The 19,016-nt window shown below is 39.8% G+C and overlaps 1 protein-coding gene across 2 annotated transcripts in view; it reads left to right on the top strand.

The window, feature by feature from the left end:
• The window catches only part of exoc6 (exocyst complex component 6), a 49,937-nt gene that overhangs the window by 25,904 nt on the left and 5,017 nt on the right, over positions 1 to 19,016 (top strand). For both annotated transcript variants that reach the window (XM_022765990.1, XM_022765991.1), the window contains exons 15-21: positions 117 to 222; positions 1,179 to 1,288; positions 1,416 to 1,527; positions 1,619 to 1,753; positions 2,991 to 3,170; positions 9,519 to 9,660; positions 13,374 to 13,447. In XM_022765990.1, coding sequence (XP_022621711.1) covers positions 117 to 222; positions 1,179 to 1,288; positions 1,416 to 1,527; positions 1,619 to 1,753; positions 2,991 to 3,170; positions 9,519 to 9,660; positions 13,374 to 13,447 — 859 coding nt within the window. The remainder of the gene's footprint in view (positions 1 to 116; positions 223 to 1,178; positions 1,289 to 1,415; positions 1,528 to 1,618; positions 1,754 to 2,990; positions 3,171 to 9,518; positions 9,661 to 13,373; positions 13,448 to 19,016) is intronic.

Here is a 19,016-nt window from a genome sequence, read left to right on the forward strand (position 1 = left end):
CTGAAATCTGCTGAAAACTTTTAGAACCCTTGTGTCAAAGAGAGAGAGAAATTCTCAAAGCTCTTACACTACAAATGTAAGTGTGCACGGACCTTAAACAGTGTTCTTTTCCACAGGGAGATCTTTGAGTTGGATAACTACAGTCCCATTCCAGTGGAGACTGAGGATGAGTATAAACTGGTGGTCAGCCGCTTTCCCTTCCATGATGCTGAGATAGAGAAGGTAACGAGTTCCAGGACTATAGACTCACAATCCTATACATCCAGCGAGACCTCTATCTTCAATCACTGAATTGCACATACATATTGACATGTAAAAGAAATGCAATGCAAAATAATAATCATCACAAAAGAGATACATTTCTATATACATTTCACGCTCCCATATAATAATTCTGCAATGCCCCCTCCACCACAACCTATTACCCTCTTTTAACTTCCACATCATTTATATTCATACAATCATAACCATGGAACATCTAAGAAAAAGTCAACACAATAATCATGCAGTTATAATTCAAAGGAGCTATTTGTAAGTTTTGTTATTGCTACATAGCTTACGTTAGCATTAACAGCTGTTTATTTACCAGTCTAGAAGAAACGTTGTGAGTTCAACATCAAACTTCATTCCTTTACTCTCCAAGAGCTGTCTACAGAGGTGGAGAGCAACTTCTGTCTCTATCACTCCTTTTCTTCTCCTGAAGTTAGCATGCTAACCAGCTAGCCCCGGCCCATATCGTCACTTTCTGATAGCGACTCACTGTAGCCTGCAATCTGCCCTGAAGACATAGCGCTGCTCAGAGGTTATATTATGACTTCTTGTCTTGTAAACACAACAAATGCTGAAGCTCTTGTCAGTGACAATCACTACCACCTGCTCCTGGCAAGAAGCCATGTTCAGCAGCAGAGAAAACTCACATATTACATAAATTTGATCTGTCTTCTTATGGGATTCTAACAGCACTCTGACATTGGATTAGAGTGTTTTGTAGAATGAAATGGGGGGTTGCCCGTGTATCAGTTTATGTGAACATAACAAACATTTCTCCAGAAGCAAAGTAATACAACTTTAACTTAATTAACTTTGGTGTTTTTTAAATAATGAGTCAGTCATTTATTGTTGTTGCTTTCTGTGTTTTGTGAATGTGTGTATGTGGGTGTGTGTCTGTGTGCAAGCAGCAGGACTTTCCTAAGAAGCTGCCGATGTCCCAGTCTGTCCCTCAGATCTACACACAGGTCAAAGAGTTCATTTATGCCAGCCTCAAGTTCTCTGAGTCACTACACCGCAGGTAGGTCACTGTACAATCACTGTTGCTCAGTTTCAGTTTATCGAGATGGATTCCCTTGTTTTATGTCTCTTTGTTGTGTAACTCTAGTGTATGTGCAGTTAATTGGTCATTTTGTTTGTGTATCCAGTTCAACAGAGATTGATGACATGCTGAGAAAATCAACCAACCTGCTGCTGACAAGAACACTCAGCAGCTGTCTGCAAAACCTCATCAAGAAACCTCACATAGGACTGACTGAGGTGGGAACAACACTGCTGTTACACCGCGGACTCACCATCCAAACCGAAGGCTTTAGTCATTCAGTCTAAAACTGTAACCTTATGTCTGTAGCTGGTGCAGATCATCATTAACACCACCCACCTGGAGCAGGCCTGCAGGTATCTGGAGGAGTTCATAACAAACATCACCAATGTCTCCCCTGAAACGGTACACACCACAAGACTCTACGGCCTGTCCACATTCAAGGTAAAACATGAATGAAGTGCGGATTCTTTTTTGTGTCTTCATTTGGTCTTTGTGGTAATTACACAGTTTTTTTTGTTAGAATGATATGTCCTGCTTTTCAGTATTTCCTCAATCACACAACAAGGCCCAGAGGGTTCTATATGCATATTATTTCCTTTGTCCTTGGTGCTGGAATTGAACTCTTGACAAGTCACACAGCTGCACTAGTTTCTGCTCTCACTGAGTTCTGGTCATATACTTACTGAACACCTGTACACCTGCTCATTCCTGTTTTGGGGAATACTACTGCATATGTGAAAAAGTTGTGTGGCTCCAGATGGAGCTGTGAGTCTGATAGGTGAGGTCACCTGAGTCAGCCTGTGCTGGGTCTGAATGACAAGTTTGAAAATGAAAAATACCTTGAGGAAGTGAGCTCACCAGACCTCTGTAGCCCGCTCCTTGTCTCTGCTTGAAGCTAGAGGCTTCAGGCTGCATTCGCTGTGGGTGGTCGAGTTGCATTGTGGGTAATGTAGGTAGCAGGTTTTTGATGGCTGTATTAAGAACTGGATACTGTGTTCAAAGACAGTGCACAAATAATGAGAGTTACTCACTGGACTTGTAGGCTGAAAAGCCTCCATGAGCTTCCTCACAGTTTTGCGTTGTTAGCCTCAGAGAGCATGCTCAGTACAGGCTTCAATCAAGCCAGTTGACAGCATGCGCTGACACCTCTGTGGACTCTGTGTTGGTTCCCCCAACACATGTACCTAATGAAATCATATGGCTCTTCCAGACTTTTCAAATGTTATTGAACTGATAATAAAAAGACATTTGGGGGGGGTTGTGATACGTAAAAAAAAAGAGTATTCATCATTTTAAGCCTTTTTTCCAGTGATTATGAATGGGGGAAAATGTTTTTTGGGCCAGTGAGTGTCACATGATGAACATGAATGTTGCAATACCCAGTGTGGCTATTACACCAGAATTCCCACAGCCCAGCTCCACCCCTCAGAGCTTGGTTTCTTCTACAAGGAAGAAGAATCCATGGATAAAAAAAGATAAATGCAATGATAAATCAGAGTGCTTTTTTAAGGACTTGTTGCTCTGACAAATCACAGACAGTCACATCTAGCTATTGTGTATTGCTCTTCAAAGAGATCTGGGTTTCTCCATTCCAGGATGACTGTAGGTAAACTGCTTTTAAAACTGTATTTAGTTGTATTAAGTCTTGTCAAAGGGGCTAATTAAAGAATTTTTCCAGGATGCTCGTCACGCCGCAGAAGGAGAGATTTATACCAAACTCAACCAGAAGATCGATGAGTTTATCCAGCTGGCAGACTATGAATGGGGCATGGCTGAGTCGGACGGCCGTGCCTCTGGATACCTCATGGACCTGATCAACTTCCTGCGTTCCACCTTCCAGGTCTTCACACACCTCCCGGTGAGTCTGATCCTCCTGCTAACTTTGACCCATTGAAGCTGCCGCCTCTCTCTGGGAACTGTGGGACATTGTCTTTTCTTTTTTTTTTTACATTCATTTAAGCTATAAATAATAGAGATGCGATAATTCCTTAGTTTCTGTCTCCTTTTCATTTTCCCCAAATCCCCAACTGTGTTCTGATGTTTTGCTGTGTTCACTACATCCCTATTAAAGTGTGTGTACAGTCTGAAAGTGGATTGTTTTCATTGTGAGTTTGAAGTTGAGTGTGTTGCGTTGGTGGTCTGTGCATATGCATGGTAATTGTGCTGTTACTGACTTGTAAACTGCTTGTGCGTATCTTCACCTGAAAGAGGCAGATTCAGTGACGTAGCAGAGTTTGAAGGACTTGGTCAGTAAACGTGTTCTGCCCAGATTGCTGTCAGCTACAGTCGGTTCAGCTGTGGGCCACCTGCCTGCTCTTCTCTCCAACATCTCTTATCACGTCTTGAATTAGTTCCATTTTGCTTTTTGTTTTTCACGAATGTCTTTGGTCTCCCCATCTGCACCCTCTGTACTGAGACAGCGCTCTAACTGATTTGTTTTACTCCTTTATTATGTTGACTTGTAAAGCATGCGAGATATCGCTAGTTGAATTTACCTCCTCCTGTCCATTTATTGTTGCCACATTTCTTTTCCTGTCCTTTCCCTCCTTCCCTCCCCCTCTTCCATTTTTGCTTGGTTTGGGGGTGTCTCTGCTCAGAATAACAACAATGACCATGCGTCGATGTCGGTGAGTATTCCTGCCTGGCTGTTACAACACTTTGCTGCCACTGTACAGGCAGGGGGGAGATGAAAAGCATGCTTATGTTTGACTGTGGAGGCTCCACTACTCTAGACTCGGTTCGTCTGGGACTTTTTGAATGGAAGACACTGTAGGACAGTGTTTACATGAGCATTTTAGCAGAACATTTGCAGAAGGTAGGGTTCTATAATAGCTTCTTGATGCTGCTCAAGAAAACTAGCAAGAAAGTGAATTCAACTTGTGAATTCAGTTATTTATTTCTTTTTAAAACTGCATGTTCACTGCAATTAATTTTGAATTTTCATAATTATCTTAGGAGTCCATTAATGTGTGTAAAAGATGTACTTATTGACTATTTTGTTTTTATAAATCCCTTATTACTTTCAACTATTTATTATTTAACTAAGACATTCATTTTTAAGATAATTTATTTATCCAATTTATTTATTAATTATAATAATTTATATTAATTAATATCAGTTAATGAAATGCTTTGTAACTATTTTATTTCCATGACACATGCGTCCTCCATAGTAGGGCAGTGTGTGATTATGAACTCATCCTCTGGAGCTGGATTTGGATCTGACAGATCATCCAGTCTGCCCCCTCCTCTGTTACTTTTTTGTAGTTTAGCATTCGTTCTCTTACATCTTAGGTGTAATGTAGATGTAGATAAAGTAGATTAATGGAATAAAAGCGTTCTGGTCATCATCATTTATATCCTTTGCTGGTTTACGACGCCATGGTACAGTTTGTGTCTGTCTAAGTAGAAGCAGTCCGAGTAAAAGCATTCTTCACATACTTGCTTTGAGGAAATGCTCAGCCATCAGTGGTGGTTTACACAGAGAAACATGAGACACATGCATGACCTTGAGTGGGAAAAGTTGTAAACGTTGCTGTAATTTCCATTTGTCTTTTTTGCAGCTTGCTGCCAGAGCACCAGAGCTGCATCCACACTAATTTTGGAAAAAGTCACCGGACTAGTGCTTTTAGTTTGTTTTTATGAAGCTGTCTATCCACATTTTAGTGCAGAATAACAGTGTAAAAGTTTGTCCTCAGAGTCTCATTACACCTTTAATTTATCCAAACTCATGATTTAGTTTGTTTTCTGAGAACTGAACAAATAGATAAACATTGATTTGACTATGGGTCATAAATGCTGGCACATGAAGAATACCTCCTAGGTTGTTGCACTGAGATGTCAGTAAACATAAATCCAGTTTACAGCAATATACTGACATTTAAGATGAGTGATCTCAGAAAAAAGAATCAGGGGCTGTGTCCAACAGTTCAATTTTTGAAAGACAACAAGAATGTCCGCTTTACACAGTGATTGGTCAGGTGTGCAGGCATGAGGAAGTATGCACGTTTGAATTTCTCTCTCAAGCTTCCTTCATTAATTTTTCACACAACAACTTCAGTCACTCTTCATGTGTTTAGCGAAGTGCAACGCTGTGAATTCCTTAAAGAAAAGATGGGAATTTTTTGTATTTCTCCCCTCTATATGACAGCATTTTTTCTCCCTACCGTTAATAGTGGCCACTTAGAACAGGTAGAGATATTTTTACCTTTAGATGTAGTTGGATGTCACATTATGTAATTTGAATTATTAGAAGCATAATGAGACTTAGAGATGCAAATATCTATTCACATACAGATACTTATCCTATAATTCTGAACAATTCACAAATGATAATGTTGGTTAACAACATGTTGACAGAATGAAAAGTGTGGAACCACAAGGGTGGTGCAGTCGGGCTAACACAGACTGTGTGCAATGTGCAAATACTATCGTAATCCTGTAGTTTATCTTCAATATAGGCAGAGGGGTTTAATTATGTAATAATGAACTGCTTTTCAAGAGAAGGGTCAAGTATTTTGTGAATAGTAATTGTAATTATGAAACTTTGGCACAGTGAGAGATAGCCAGAATATAGAACCAAAATATAGAAAGTTATCTTCCTGACATTACTGTTGGACTGTCGCCAACCAGCTCATTTTCAAAACGCTCATGTTTCAGGCGTCATAAATGGTGGCATAAAAGGTGTCATAAGCGTGGATAGAAGGCAAAACTTAAAATTACATTTTCAAATTCAGCCTAATTAGTGTGGATGTACTCTGAGTGTGAGCAGGGGCTTCCTTCTGTGGACATTCATAGAGATCAGGGCCTTTTCCTCAGTGGCACGTCTCTGTGTGAACGGCCCCTGAGTTGGCTACAGGTCTACCCAGAGACAACAATATGCTTGTGTGATCTAAAAGATTTGGAGTCAATAGAGTGAGATGTGATAGCTACTCGTTTAGAGTGAAGCCACGCAGCCTTCACTGCTGGCAAACCATGTATCACTGCTGTCTGTCTGCTGGTCAACTGTCAGCATGAAGAATATGAACAGGGATGTTGTGGAGCTCAAACAAAGGAAACCAAACGCTCACATTGACTTTTCTTATATCATTCCTCTGTGGCTTAATGTAATATGGCTTATGTAACTGTGTATTTCAATAAGACTGCTGGTGGCATTTTCCTTGAAGTTGGGGTCACCACATCATCCCTGTGAGAGTTTTTGCATGAGTATCTGTGAGAATGGATTGTGTTGATCTGCTGTTCTGTCCCTGTTCCCCACAAACACTAACTGTAATTTACTGACCTGCTCAGTTAGTGTTAGTGTTTCAGACATTTGAGTGAAGGTGTTACTTACAGGTGTTCCACTTGTTTCAAAGTGGATCATAAGTTAAAACATACCTGCTCACAAAATCAAGAAAACCTTAAGTAATGGAAACGCTCACAATTAGTTTACATGCTCTGGAGTGGAGCGTTATATGTGTTTACTTGCTGATTGAACTGTTGTGCCTTACCTGCATGTGTTGGCCTATCTGGTTTTTGTTATATGTGTGATGTTTAGCAAAGAGCACATCTTGGGAAATTGATAGCACCATTAATAGTCTTATATCTTTCAGTGACAGATTTTATGATGCAGTGATCAAAGCATGTTTTAGCAGATATTCATGGTAAGATGAGAGATGTTGACCGAAGAAAACATCCAGTATAGATCGCAATTGTTTTTATGTGGATTTTCATTATATAGTAGCTCTTTAGATCAGGGGTTGGGAACCTTTTAATTAGGTTAATAGCATATTATACAGCTGTATACCACAAACCTGTTCACTGAAGCTTTACTTACTTTACTTTTACTTTTACTTTACTTTTTTAGTCATAGGTAATTCCACTTGTCTTGTAATATGCAAATGACTCACAAATGTATATTGACATTCACTGTGATTGTCATTAAGTCAGAATATCACTTGTGGTCATCAGTGTCATTTTGTGTTTTAATTCAATCCAGCCAAAAGAAATTATAAAAAACACATCTATGACTGAACAGCAACAAACCCATGTGAGATTTTAATAACGAGCTTAAAAGGTCAGTTCACACAGACATTTGCCAATGTTCTCCTGGTGGTATTTAGCCATGCCTAACCATAAAGTGATAGTTCAGGTTATTTGACGTGGGGTTGTGTGAGGTACTTATCTAAAGTCAGTGTATTACCTGCAGTAGATTTGGATCTACAAGCACAAACACACCTAGACTTCGCTCTGTCTGACTCAAACAGCTGATCTGCAGAGTAATACAGTGCGTGCCGTAGGTGTGCTTGCGCATAGTAGTATGGTAATTCAAAGGTTCACAAACTGTAGTTCCACAGGAAAGGGCTCTTCGATGGCAGATGAAATGGTGAAAATATTCAAAGTAAAGCATACACCTAAACTGATTTTAGTTTTTTTCTGTGGACATGTTTTTAAGTGGCTAAAACAAGTTTTTTTTTGTTTGTTTTTTTATGACCCCGTCTAAACTGGCAGGGCACTGATCTGAATCTACTGCAGGTAATACACTGACTGTAGAATAATACACAATCCTATGTCAAATAACCCAAATTATCACTTTAACTTTGAAAGAATTTAACTACAAATTAAAGTCCTTTAACCTCCCACTGGCGGGGCAGGAGAAATCTCACAGACAAAGCTCACATAACAGCACTCTGTGGCGATAGATATCACCAGACGCAAGTGAGGACATATATTTTTAAAACTAAAAAAAAATTTTATTAAAACTAAAAATATAAATTGCATTCCTGATCTTCTTTCTTAATCTTAACAGATACATCACTTCTCGTTCACATGTCCTCTGCACACTGCACACTTCTGCTTCATTTATCATCAACTTTTGCACCAAAAACATGGACTGTTTCAGCCATTTTGTCTCTGTTTTTCACAGATTGACCTTATCATTGTGATTTGTATTGACACTTTGCATGACGTTGACACAAATCCCTGCTTTAGGATTCCTAGTGTAGAAACTGTGCATGTAGTGAGTGCTTCACTCATGTGCTGCCCTTGCTGAGGATACGTCTCTCAGCATGTTTGCAGCAGTGGCTCTCCTTTTGGTTTGTTTGCGGTTCCAAACAGACTCATCTTGTTGGCAATCAGCTGTTCACTTTGCCAGAAAGCATTCATGACAGCAGACAGATGCAAGACAAAAGTTTGCTCTGTGTTCAGCCTAAACACATTAAAGCCCTGTCTCACCAGACAGCAGAGTTCATCTGAGAGGCTTCACTCAACTGGTGCATCTAGAATCTGAACCACTTCAGCTGACCAGCTAAGTGCACTTTAGCTTTCTCTGCTTTGGGCTCTCTGGCTGTCCCAGCACTGTCAATGTGGTTTGCAGTTGTATAAATAAACGTTAACATACTTTGTCCCTGGGAGCAAATCTGCTGGTCACAGCAATTTCATTGTAACTAATTGATATAGCTGCAAAATGTCACAGTTTTTCCATCTCTTTCTGACAACATATGATATTTGACAGTTTTACCCATTGAGAAAAGCACCAAAATTGTTTCTTTAGCCTAATCCAATGCTTGTTGTGATTACTTCCAGTGTACTGGACTTTTTTGTCAAGAATAGCTTCAGTGATAGCTACAGTATGCTGCTGTATGTACAGTGTATTGTGTTATAGACAAGTCATTGACTGTTCTCTACTCTGTCCAGGTGGGGTTTGGCAGCTCTCATATTCTCTCATCACAAAGACAGTTTGTTGTTAATGAACTTTTCAAAAGTATCTGTCAAAAAACTTTAGGACTCACAACCCGTAGGTTCCTGACCCCTGGGCTAGAGAGTAGATGGTGTGAAGTGTGTGAAGATAACAACTAACACTGAATTATTTTTTGCCCTCCCTGCTCTTTATCCCCTATACCTATTTTTACTCCTGTATCTTCCTCCTCTGGACCTTCTTCCTTCTTCTGTTCTGTCACCATTTAACCTTTTACTCTCCTGCCAATTGCTTCACACAATCTCTTTTATACCTTTTTCCTCTCCTTCTTTTTCATTTCCATGCACAATCCCTCCCCCTTTTTATTAATGTCCACCCCTTTCTATGACCTCATCCCAACTTACCCTGACTTCTTCTCCTCATTCTCCATTCTTCTCATCCCCATCCTAATCTTTCCTACCCCTTTCCATCTCTCTCCTCTCTCTTGCCTCCTCTCTTCGCCCCCCTCCCCCTGTCTCTCTCTCTCTGCAGGGTAAAGTGGCCCAGACAGCTTGTATGTCGGCTTGTAAGCATCTGTCCACGTCACTGATGCAAATGCTGCTGGACACAGAGCTCAAACAGATCAGTATGGGGGCCATTCAGCAGTTCAACTTAGATGTAATTCAGTGTGAATGTGAGTATAAATAAATGTAATGTTTAATTTTATTTATGTTGTAATTTAATGTTAATCTACAGGACTGTAAAGACTCTACACAGGGGGCCGACATATTTCAATTACAAATTAATTTTAAGATCTCAGACCAAAATGAACTGATGTGTTAGTGTTTGCTTTTTTCCTTGTTTTTGGTTCAGTTGTAAGTCTGTTGTTTGCAAGAGAAGTAGGTCTAAAACATGTTGATATTTATTTTGCAGAGACAGAGAAATGAAAATGAATTTAACATTGTTTCCAGGTTTAATATTGAATGTGTTACAGCCCAGTGTTAGCAGTAGTACATAGTTAATCTTCACAAGCAGTCTCATTGAGATCAGGATTTTTTCTTTATGAAATAACTGTGTACTAGTACAGAAAGCATACAGTATGTGGGCACAGTTCAAACACATAATTTACATTACTGTCAGAACGCCTGACTGTAATGCTTCTTCATGTCTTCAGATGAGATCAGAGACTTTTTTGCAACTCATACCATCTGTAAAAAAGTTTTCTCTACACAGGAGAAAAAAAATCCAAGCTCAGTTTAAACATATGTTACAGCTTAAGGTAAAATGTTAAATAATGAGATGTAAGCATTAATTCATTCATCAGTCATATGTGTGTAATTACGTGCCATTGAAGGCATGTATTACTATCCTGCATACTTATTCGACTTATTCATTATCTGTATCAAAATTGTGGCGCATTACTAGTCCTGCAGCTTTGAGAAAACCCAGACAATATATACAGTATGTCAATACGTGCGGCTCTATTGGGAATGGTGTGCTATGAATTTTCATAGCGATTCGAGTAACCATGGTGACGTAAATGGTAATAAAAGCCAAAAGAATTCCCATAGAGAATGAATGGGGAGACGTGAAAACAGCCAAACCCACCTCTCTTTGGAGCTCTGTTGCTGCGTCATACTTCAACCTAGAAAAATGGTTGAAATGTTAAATGGGTCACAAGACTTGAGATTTTTTTGGGTTCAATCGCTATTTTGACAACTATTACGGTTTTCACAAAATCGCAGTTCATGTTTTGTGTCATTTTTAGACCGTTTCAGATTTTATAATGGGTGTGTATTGCATGGAATGTTCAGAGCTAGAGTTGATGACATCATGCGCACTCTAACTGCCATCCCTGAAAATGTCTGGAAAATCTTTTAAATCCCACAATTTACAACCTACATTGACAACTCTTTATATCAAAAATGTAAAGATTGTCGTCCTGTATCACCCAGTATTGGTCTCATTCTGATATAGTTTAAGGTTTTTGAGGAAATCCCCTCTAAGTGCAGAGAGGGTTGTCCAAAGCTCTCATAGACGCCCATGTTAAACTGAGCTCTGAAGCTCTTGTTGAGGGGAGTCTCTAAACTGCGATAAAACCTCAACCGTAAAAGGAAGATATACATAAAATATATCAGTCTCTTTATTGAAGGCTTGGGATGGCAATGGTGAGGTGATCTTTTCAATGTTGCAGAAGGCTCTACTGCCACACACAATGCATACACGCTCATTGCTCGTTGCTGCCCAAACTTTCACACAACTGACTGTGATTGGCTAATTAGACTGATTAACTCAGGGCATTTTTTACTGTTGCCCATGTTTTTCTGTTCTAGCAGGAGAAATCACAGTAGCTTTATTGCACATCAACTTCTATTAGGGCATATACATGTGTGTATACATGTCTTGCTATGGTTGTGGGGACAAATTTAGGTTCCAGGTCACTTTGGCCAGTCCTCGCAGTTCTAAAGAGCTTTTTGAGGGATACCTGCAGTGACTGAGGTCAGAGTTAGGATAACTGTCTAAGACATGAACGAAACGCAAAGTAACGTCCTCTGTAGAGATTGAAACGTGTGCAGTGTTTATCACCCTGCTCTAGTTGTTTATCACAATCTTTATCACCCAGCTCTAGTTGCTACTTCTGGCACCAAGCAGTAGGCACATTCAAAATTTCTTCAGGAATTTTCTAGTTAATTATTATTATTCAAGTAAGTAACAAATGGACAGAGCACACAGAATAGACCCTTGTAGGACAACTATGAGTACTGACTTGGCACTTGCCATTTGAAATTTCTGCTCCTCAAAAGATCCTCATGAACATAACTAACAAAATTTTTTTTCTTTTCATGAAAATATTGTCAACTGTGTCAAATGTCCAGGGCATTGACAGCATCTCTCCCTCCAAGTAATGCAGCTGTTGATGTGTTGATGGTCTGAATCCTGAATCCTGACCGCTGAAGTTGTAATACATTATTACACATTGACGTAGACATTACACGCACCTTGGTAGATTGTGTGTGTTCACATGGAGGTATATGTTTACCATAGTGTGTAACCTCATCAGAGCCTCTTTAAATATGGGTGTGTGTGTGTGTGTGTGTGTGTGTGTGTGTGTGTGTGTGTGTGTTTGGGTCAACCAAAGTTCAGCACTGCGTCAGACGATCCAGGGAGTCACAACAAAACCATATCATGTTACTTTTCTCTTCTGTTCTGATGTGATACTGTGGATTTCTACAAAGAAATCGAAGGTCATCAGATCAACACATGACTGACTGCAGGGATCCACTGACTCGCCACTGTGGAGGCAGTGATGCTTTAACCTGCAGGGTTCATGCACAACAAGAATGATCAGTTGTCAGAAGTTCATGCTGGGGTTTTGAAAAAATATAGCTTATGATTAATGGATGATTAAAATATTAAATACACCCAATCACTTCATTGTGGGAACGTTAATATAAACAAAGTATCTTCACACACTCAGCTCCAATACAGCTAACAACAATCAGTAGTGACCTACAATTCATATACTTATATATTATAAGTATATAAGTTATGACTTATGGATGATGAGAGTTCAAAACTACGGTCATGGTCAGTTTTTGAATTACTGTCTTCCTGAAAGCTACATTGCATGTTTGTGCTATAAAACATGGTGAGTGACCACGTATGATATTCATTAAAAAATCCGCATTACCACTCATCATACTTCATGTTGTATGCTGTCATGTTGTGTAGAATGAAGGTGGGTAGATGAAAACATGTGAAGATGACAAGTGGATATTGTTGTTGTAGTTTTTTTTTGTGTTTGTTTTTACTAAAAAATCGATTGTGGAAAGTTTTTCCCCAGCATCCCGTCACACTGAACATCAGGCTCAATAACTTTATATTGGCAATGTTTATCATGTTTAGTTGCTACTTCTGGTAATCCTACTGAGTAATAGATTGCCCCAGTCTGCAGCTCTGTGTGGTTTTCAGTTGCATTTTGATAAACAGTAAAGCACAATGTTGTTCTTGTATCATAAACCAACATCTGTGAATCTTTACCTGAAAACATTTTAAATCTGCCAAAATCTATCTTTTCTATTCTCATATTCAGAATATGCAATAAATTCTTTAACAGATCAATTTATATGGTGTTTAGGGACAACTTATTTGTTAGGACTTTATGAATTTTGTTAAGGTGTCACGGTTAAAAGAATGTGTTATTTATCATGAAGCAGTAAACCTCTGGTTATCACTGCACCTGTATTTTAATTCTTATGGGACCCAGTTTCTAGTTAAATAAGTTTAGACCTCCACATTAATACTGTTTATTTTTTACTGCGACAGTAAGAAGCAGATCTGCTGTGTGTAATATATACTGTGAGTTTAAAGTGACTGTTGTCTGGTGGTATTTTTCTTTCTTCTCAGTGTTTGCCAGCTCAGAGCCCGTCCCTGGTTTCCAAGGAGACACACTCCAGCTGGCCTTCATCGACCTGCGACAGGTAAAATGTCTCAATGAGCAGCACAGAAGAAATACATTTACATGTGTTTTAGCCAGCACAAGGTTAGGACCGCTTCATTTAAAGCTCATTCATTCATTCATTTTATATGAAGATTTATCTTCCTCTGTCAAAGTTTTTTTTTATAAAATAATGAGACTAATAAAGTTTTTAGTTTTAAAACACATCACTCTCGCCATGTTTACACCTGGCGTGCACACAACTACGGAGTCTGGAAACACTGATGGGCCCGTTTTAGTTTGAAAACTCTTGTAGTCTGGACAGACAGAAACGGAGACCTTTGGAAACAATGATGTAGACTCCCATGGTCGCTCTCATCAGCCTCCACCACAAGTGGGTGAAAGAAATATGAATAACGAATTACAAGCGTTACTGACCTTGATGTCTTTGCTCGCAGCTGTTGTGGAGTTAAATTCTGCCATTTGCTGTTCCTCGTTCGTAGTATTTTCTGCAACTAACCGACTACAGAGTAGACAGTCAGGTGTGTTAGTATGGACGGAGGTGGTTTCTGGGTCGCCTGGACAGAGATCGTTTTCGATTGAAAACACAGATTTAAAATGTCCCTGGATCAGATAGTTTAGGGAAGGGTTCTCTCTTTTGACACCATCACTTGGAGTCACCAAAGTGATGGGAGGTTCTCGTCCTGTGTTTGGAAATTTAGTGGAGACACTACCCTGATACCCTGAGCAGTCCAACTCATCCACTCACTATGCAGCGCCCGGGGAAGAGCAGTGTTGGACTGTGACACATATTATTCAGACCTGCTTAGAGAATTTAAAGCTCAAAATATAATAAGATGACAAAAGATGGCTAAGACGAAACAGCTGATTGCAGAGTCACCAATACAACGAACACCTATTTAGTTACAAATTCAGTTTTGTAGTTTTAATCTGTTTTCACCTTTATGCACCTTTTACTTCAGTTGTCCCACATTTCACCTCTCTGTATCACATTCAACAATATTATGTTTCACTGGCCTTTTCAACTTTCACCTGTCCTATAGTTCACCTGCTCAAGAACACCCCCCCACCCACCCACCCACACACCCCCGCCCCAAACACACACACACACACACAAGCACAAGCACGACCCCCTTCCGTTTTTGTTGTAAACACCAGTGGTATGTAAAGTGTTGCTTCGTCTCATTAACTTGTGTCTGCTGTTGACCTGTTAATCTGAGCCTGAGGTGGAGGCTTGGCTCTGCATGCAGCGCAGGTCACAGCACTAAACTGAGCCAGTTTGTTGAATTCACTGCAAGAAGACTGAGGAACTAAAGGTTGTTACGTTAACATAGAACCTCCCATAGAATCACCCATAGTCACAATTTAACAACACCTGTTTGTGCATTTCCCACCCTGTTTATTAGATTTAAATGATAACACAAGAAATGAAAAGCAACAGTAAGAGATGGGGAATTAAGGCAGGATGTTGGTGGTTTTCTGTGGATTCTGCCCCAGTGATCTGATTCTTGTTAACTGAGTCCAGGGCCTGTTTCACAGCTCTCTCCAAACTGACACGAGTGAAATTCTGGTTGAGAAACTTCATTTATTTATTCGATCTTAGAAAAATAAGTTTATGCTTTATTTTACTGGTCTGTCATTTTCTAATAAATTCATGGGATAAACAACAGGCAACAGAAAACATGCAAATCTTCAAAAATAAAAAGGTGAAATCAGCAGATTTTTGGCATTTCTGCCTCAAGAAAGAAAGACTTTAATTAATGGATTATCAAAATAAATTTTTTGTCAATGACCAAACGACTGAAATAACCACATCATGGAACTTTGTATTTTCACTATAATTTGTATTAAATTTGAATATATTGAGATTAAAAAACTTGAATCAACAATAGAACATATCAATGTTAACACTGACCAGGGTTGTTAAAATTCCCAAATTAGAAACCTTCATGAGGACGTGACCTCAGTGTACTGAGTGGTGGCTCCAGACCTTCCTGGGTCTGAGTAGAGCTCCCAGTTTCCTGTGATGCAGCTCATTAGACGTGTGTCTAATGATGTTCCCTTTATACCGGCTGCTTGGTTGACCTGTTAATCCCAGCCTTAGGTAAAGGGGTTGGGAGGCATCCACAGGCTGAGGTTACACAGAGGTCAACCTTTTACTTTCCCTTTATCTTATGGTTGTTGATTTCATAGCTGTAACTGCTTTTAAGATTGTTATCCTGTAACCAATCAGACTGACTGACAGTCAAAACTCTAGGGTGATGGATGGAACGTCTATAAAAGGCTTGAAATGAAGATGGAGACAGATTTGTATGCAGCTGAGTTAATGTTAATGCTGTGACGTAAAACCAGTCTTGATTTAAAATATTCTGTACCTCAGTCATTAAATTCATCAAGTGAAGTCATATTGTTTTTTAATGACATGTTGACATTTCCTACAGTTTGAGACCTGCTCATTTATACAGTAGTTTTGTTTAATTTCTTCATGCATAAGAATATTGAGTTGAGTCCTTGAGCTATAAATTCATCACTGCTGGTGTATGAAGAAATGCATCAGGTTCACATACAGGTTACTTTACATTTTTAGTTTTACTTATTGTCCTATTTTAAATTGCAATACTGACATGTAGAGACAGACAATCCATTCACACCTATGGGCGATTTGCAGCCACCTTTAACCCACATGGAACCTGAGTGAGGCAGCATTGCTAACCACTGTACAACTGTGCAGCCTTTGGATCACGCTTATGTAAAAATAATTGATTTATACCGTATGTCTTTAGTATGCTCATGACAAAGACACATTGCATGTATTATAAGGGAGCAGTGTACAGTTGCTCATTTTCTGTGGCCCGTAAGTCACGTCGGGACATTGGAGGATAAGTTGTGTAGAAGCTCTTTGATAATTTTCCAGAAAAGTGACAGGAAGTCATAAGCGGGAAATCAGGATGTGTTGTCTTTTCCTGCTGTGGACGAATATCTGTGGAGGAGAAGATCATTACTGGGATTCCTCTTTTATGACTCTTGTTTACAAGATTAATGGTAAAAATAAAAATGAAATGCTACTTGGCAGAAGGTGTCATTTGTTCTAGAAAGTCATTGGTAGCTTATTTACACTCTGATTGTTAACGAGCTTGCAGGTGCTGACATACACACATCAAGCAGCAAACAGTGGCCGAGGCAATGGTCACAAAATGGCCCCCCCCCAGCACCCACGTTGTTTAAATAGCAAATACAGAATACTACCATGGGCGTGTGTGTCTTGAAATGAGATGTGGTCAGGCGCATTGTTGGCGCATTACTGTCTTGAGACAGTGGCAAGTGATTGCGCGATTGGCCAACATGTACCTGGTCTGAAATCAGTGGCGCAGTATTATACTGCTATTTTAAGGCGCTCAAGAGAATAAAGTGGACTCGCTGGTCAGGACTGGGCTTGCTGGTCAGGACTGGACTGTGATTGGTTTATTGGATGTTACACTGTTAACACTCCCGTGAATAATTAAGAGAATAAGTACAACCCTTTTGAACGATGCGCCTGGCGCAGAGGCATGGACACGCCCTAAATGCATTTGCCCTACACATTTCAGACCGTACGCTTCGGAACATTGAAATAGAGCCCTATGAGTTTAATGCATTTTGGTAAACAGTTGGTGGAGCTAATTCTCCGTCAGTAGCAGAGTTTCAGACCTGTAGTAGAGTTGTGGAACTGTGTTTCTTTGAGTGGGTCCCTGTTTTGTTTATATTGCGTATATGCACACACAAGCAGATGACACGATACATAGTCGTACCAACAGTGTCGCACTATTTCACCAATCTTGGCAGTAACACGCCAAGATGTCCTGCATATAGGTGTAAAAACTGAGCTAGACTGAGTGTCAACATGATCTAGTCAGAACTACCTAGAGTTAACCTTTCCTCACCTCTGGACCACCAGACTGCTGATGAGCCCATGCTGTCAGAGAATAGACATCTTCTATTCTAGCTCCTTTTTTTGCCAAACAATACAAGTCTGTTAGACAACAGCATCCAGCAGAAGACCTCTAAAGTGAAGCTTCACAAGTGCATAAAAGGAAGGAAAGCAGAGATGGATTTCTAGAGTTTCACACGCCGCCCTGATTCATTGTTTCAACGTAAAGGTGAAACCAGGGAGTTTCACAACAAACCATGAAGTAATGTCACAGAGATGATGATTTATCTGACACCGACCTTTTGGGAAATCACACATCTCATTCTCCTTTTCTTTCTCTGGGGCTCTTTCCGTTAATCATAAACATTCACCTCAGTCTAACCGTGGACATCATCTGGAGGCAGCTCCGTCATGTCTCTGTCACAGTTCAGATGTTTACTGGGAGCGAAGCCTCTTCAGGTCATCGCTTCCTCAGTACATACATTCCCAGTCTTGTGTAGAGTTTCAACATTTTTTGTGTATTACAGCATATTGAAAACGACTTTGCGGCTCATTTATGATTGTAATGACTGTGAGGAGAACGCCGTCTTGTCATTGTCTCTATATTAAAACTGTAGATTTCCTCTCCTGCTTCACAGACTTCTGAGAAGTGATATGTTTTTCTGTTAGTGCATCAAGACAAAGTCAATAGAAGAGAGATGCAAATGACCTGAACCAATAAAACAATATTATTCATGTAACAATGTGGAACATTACACCTCATGTAAATATGCTGATGGTGGTTAATATTTTTTTCTCTCTGTATGACTCCTCCCTCATCTACGTCCTAAGGTGCTTGTGAGTGTGTATCTGATGACAACAGTCGTTAATCTAGAAGGATCCTGCTGGACAAGTGGAGACATGTTATCAGAAATAGAAATAAGAGTGAAGTGTTGTGTGTGTGTGTGTGTGTGGTGGTGTGAACTGTCACTGTGCAAGAGCTGTGTAAGTCCTGGAGAAGATCTAATGAGAGTCACTATGTTGAAAGTTGCTTCAAATTCAAAAGGCTCCCTCTCAATTCAGCTCTCTACAATGTGCTGGACTAATGTTAGAAAGAAATCGGATTGTGGGTACAAGCAGCTGAATGGATTGGTGCCTGGGGTTCACAACTGGACATTGTGGTGAGGAGCTCAGACAGCAAGTCTAACAAATGGTGAAAACACAATATTTTACCAATTAAAGTTGAGTTTATTTGCTGGAGGAATTCAGGGATTGTCCTGACCACTTAAATGTTGTTTTATCTGTGACCATGGAAATAAATGAATTCCAAGAAAGGTTCATTTGCGCACATGCACAGGTAAGCACAACAGGAAGACTCCAGTTGGTTTTTAAGATTCCTACTCCTTTGAGATGCTTTGTATTTACAGTATTTGTTGGTGTATGGCTTTTGCCCACGTCCACTGTGTTACCAGCGTCAGCTAAGAGGTGAAAATTGTCAATGATTGTGAAAACTTCTCTGCATTCTAGCCGACGGTCCAGTGTGCATAACAGAGAGCATCTTGCTTGAGACCTCACGCACAGCTTCGGTCAATGTCTATTTTTGCTCTCTGAAGCTTGAATTCCGTTGTAAATGTATGTAATGCCTGTATTTATTGGAAATGGACATGAAACTAATATATGATGATATGTTTCCTTTGTTATTGAC

The sequence above is a fragment of the Seriola dumerili genome, unplaced genomic scaffold, assembly GCF_002260705.1.
Source record: "Seriola dumerili isolate Sdu_G_001 unplaced genomic scaffold, Sdu_1.0 BDQW01000807.1, whole genome shotgun sequence".
Lineage (NCBI taxonomy): Eukaryota > Metazoa > Chordata > Actinopteri > Carangiformes > Carangidae > Seriola > Seriola dumerili.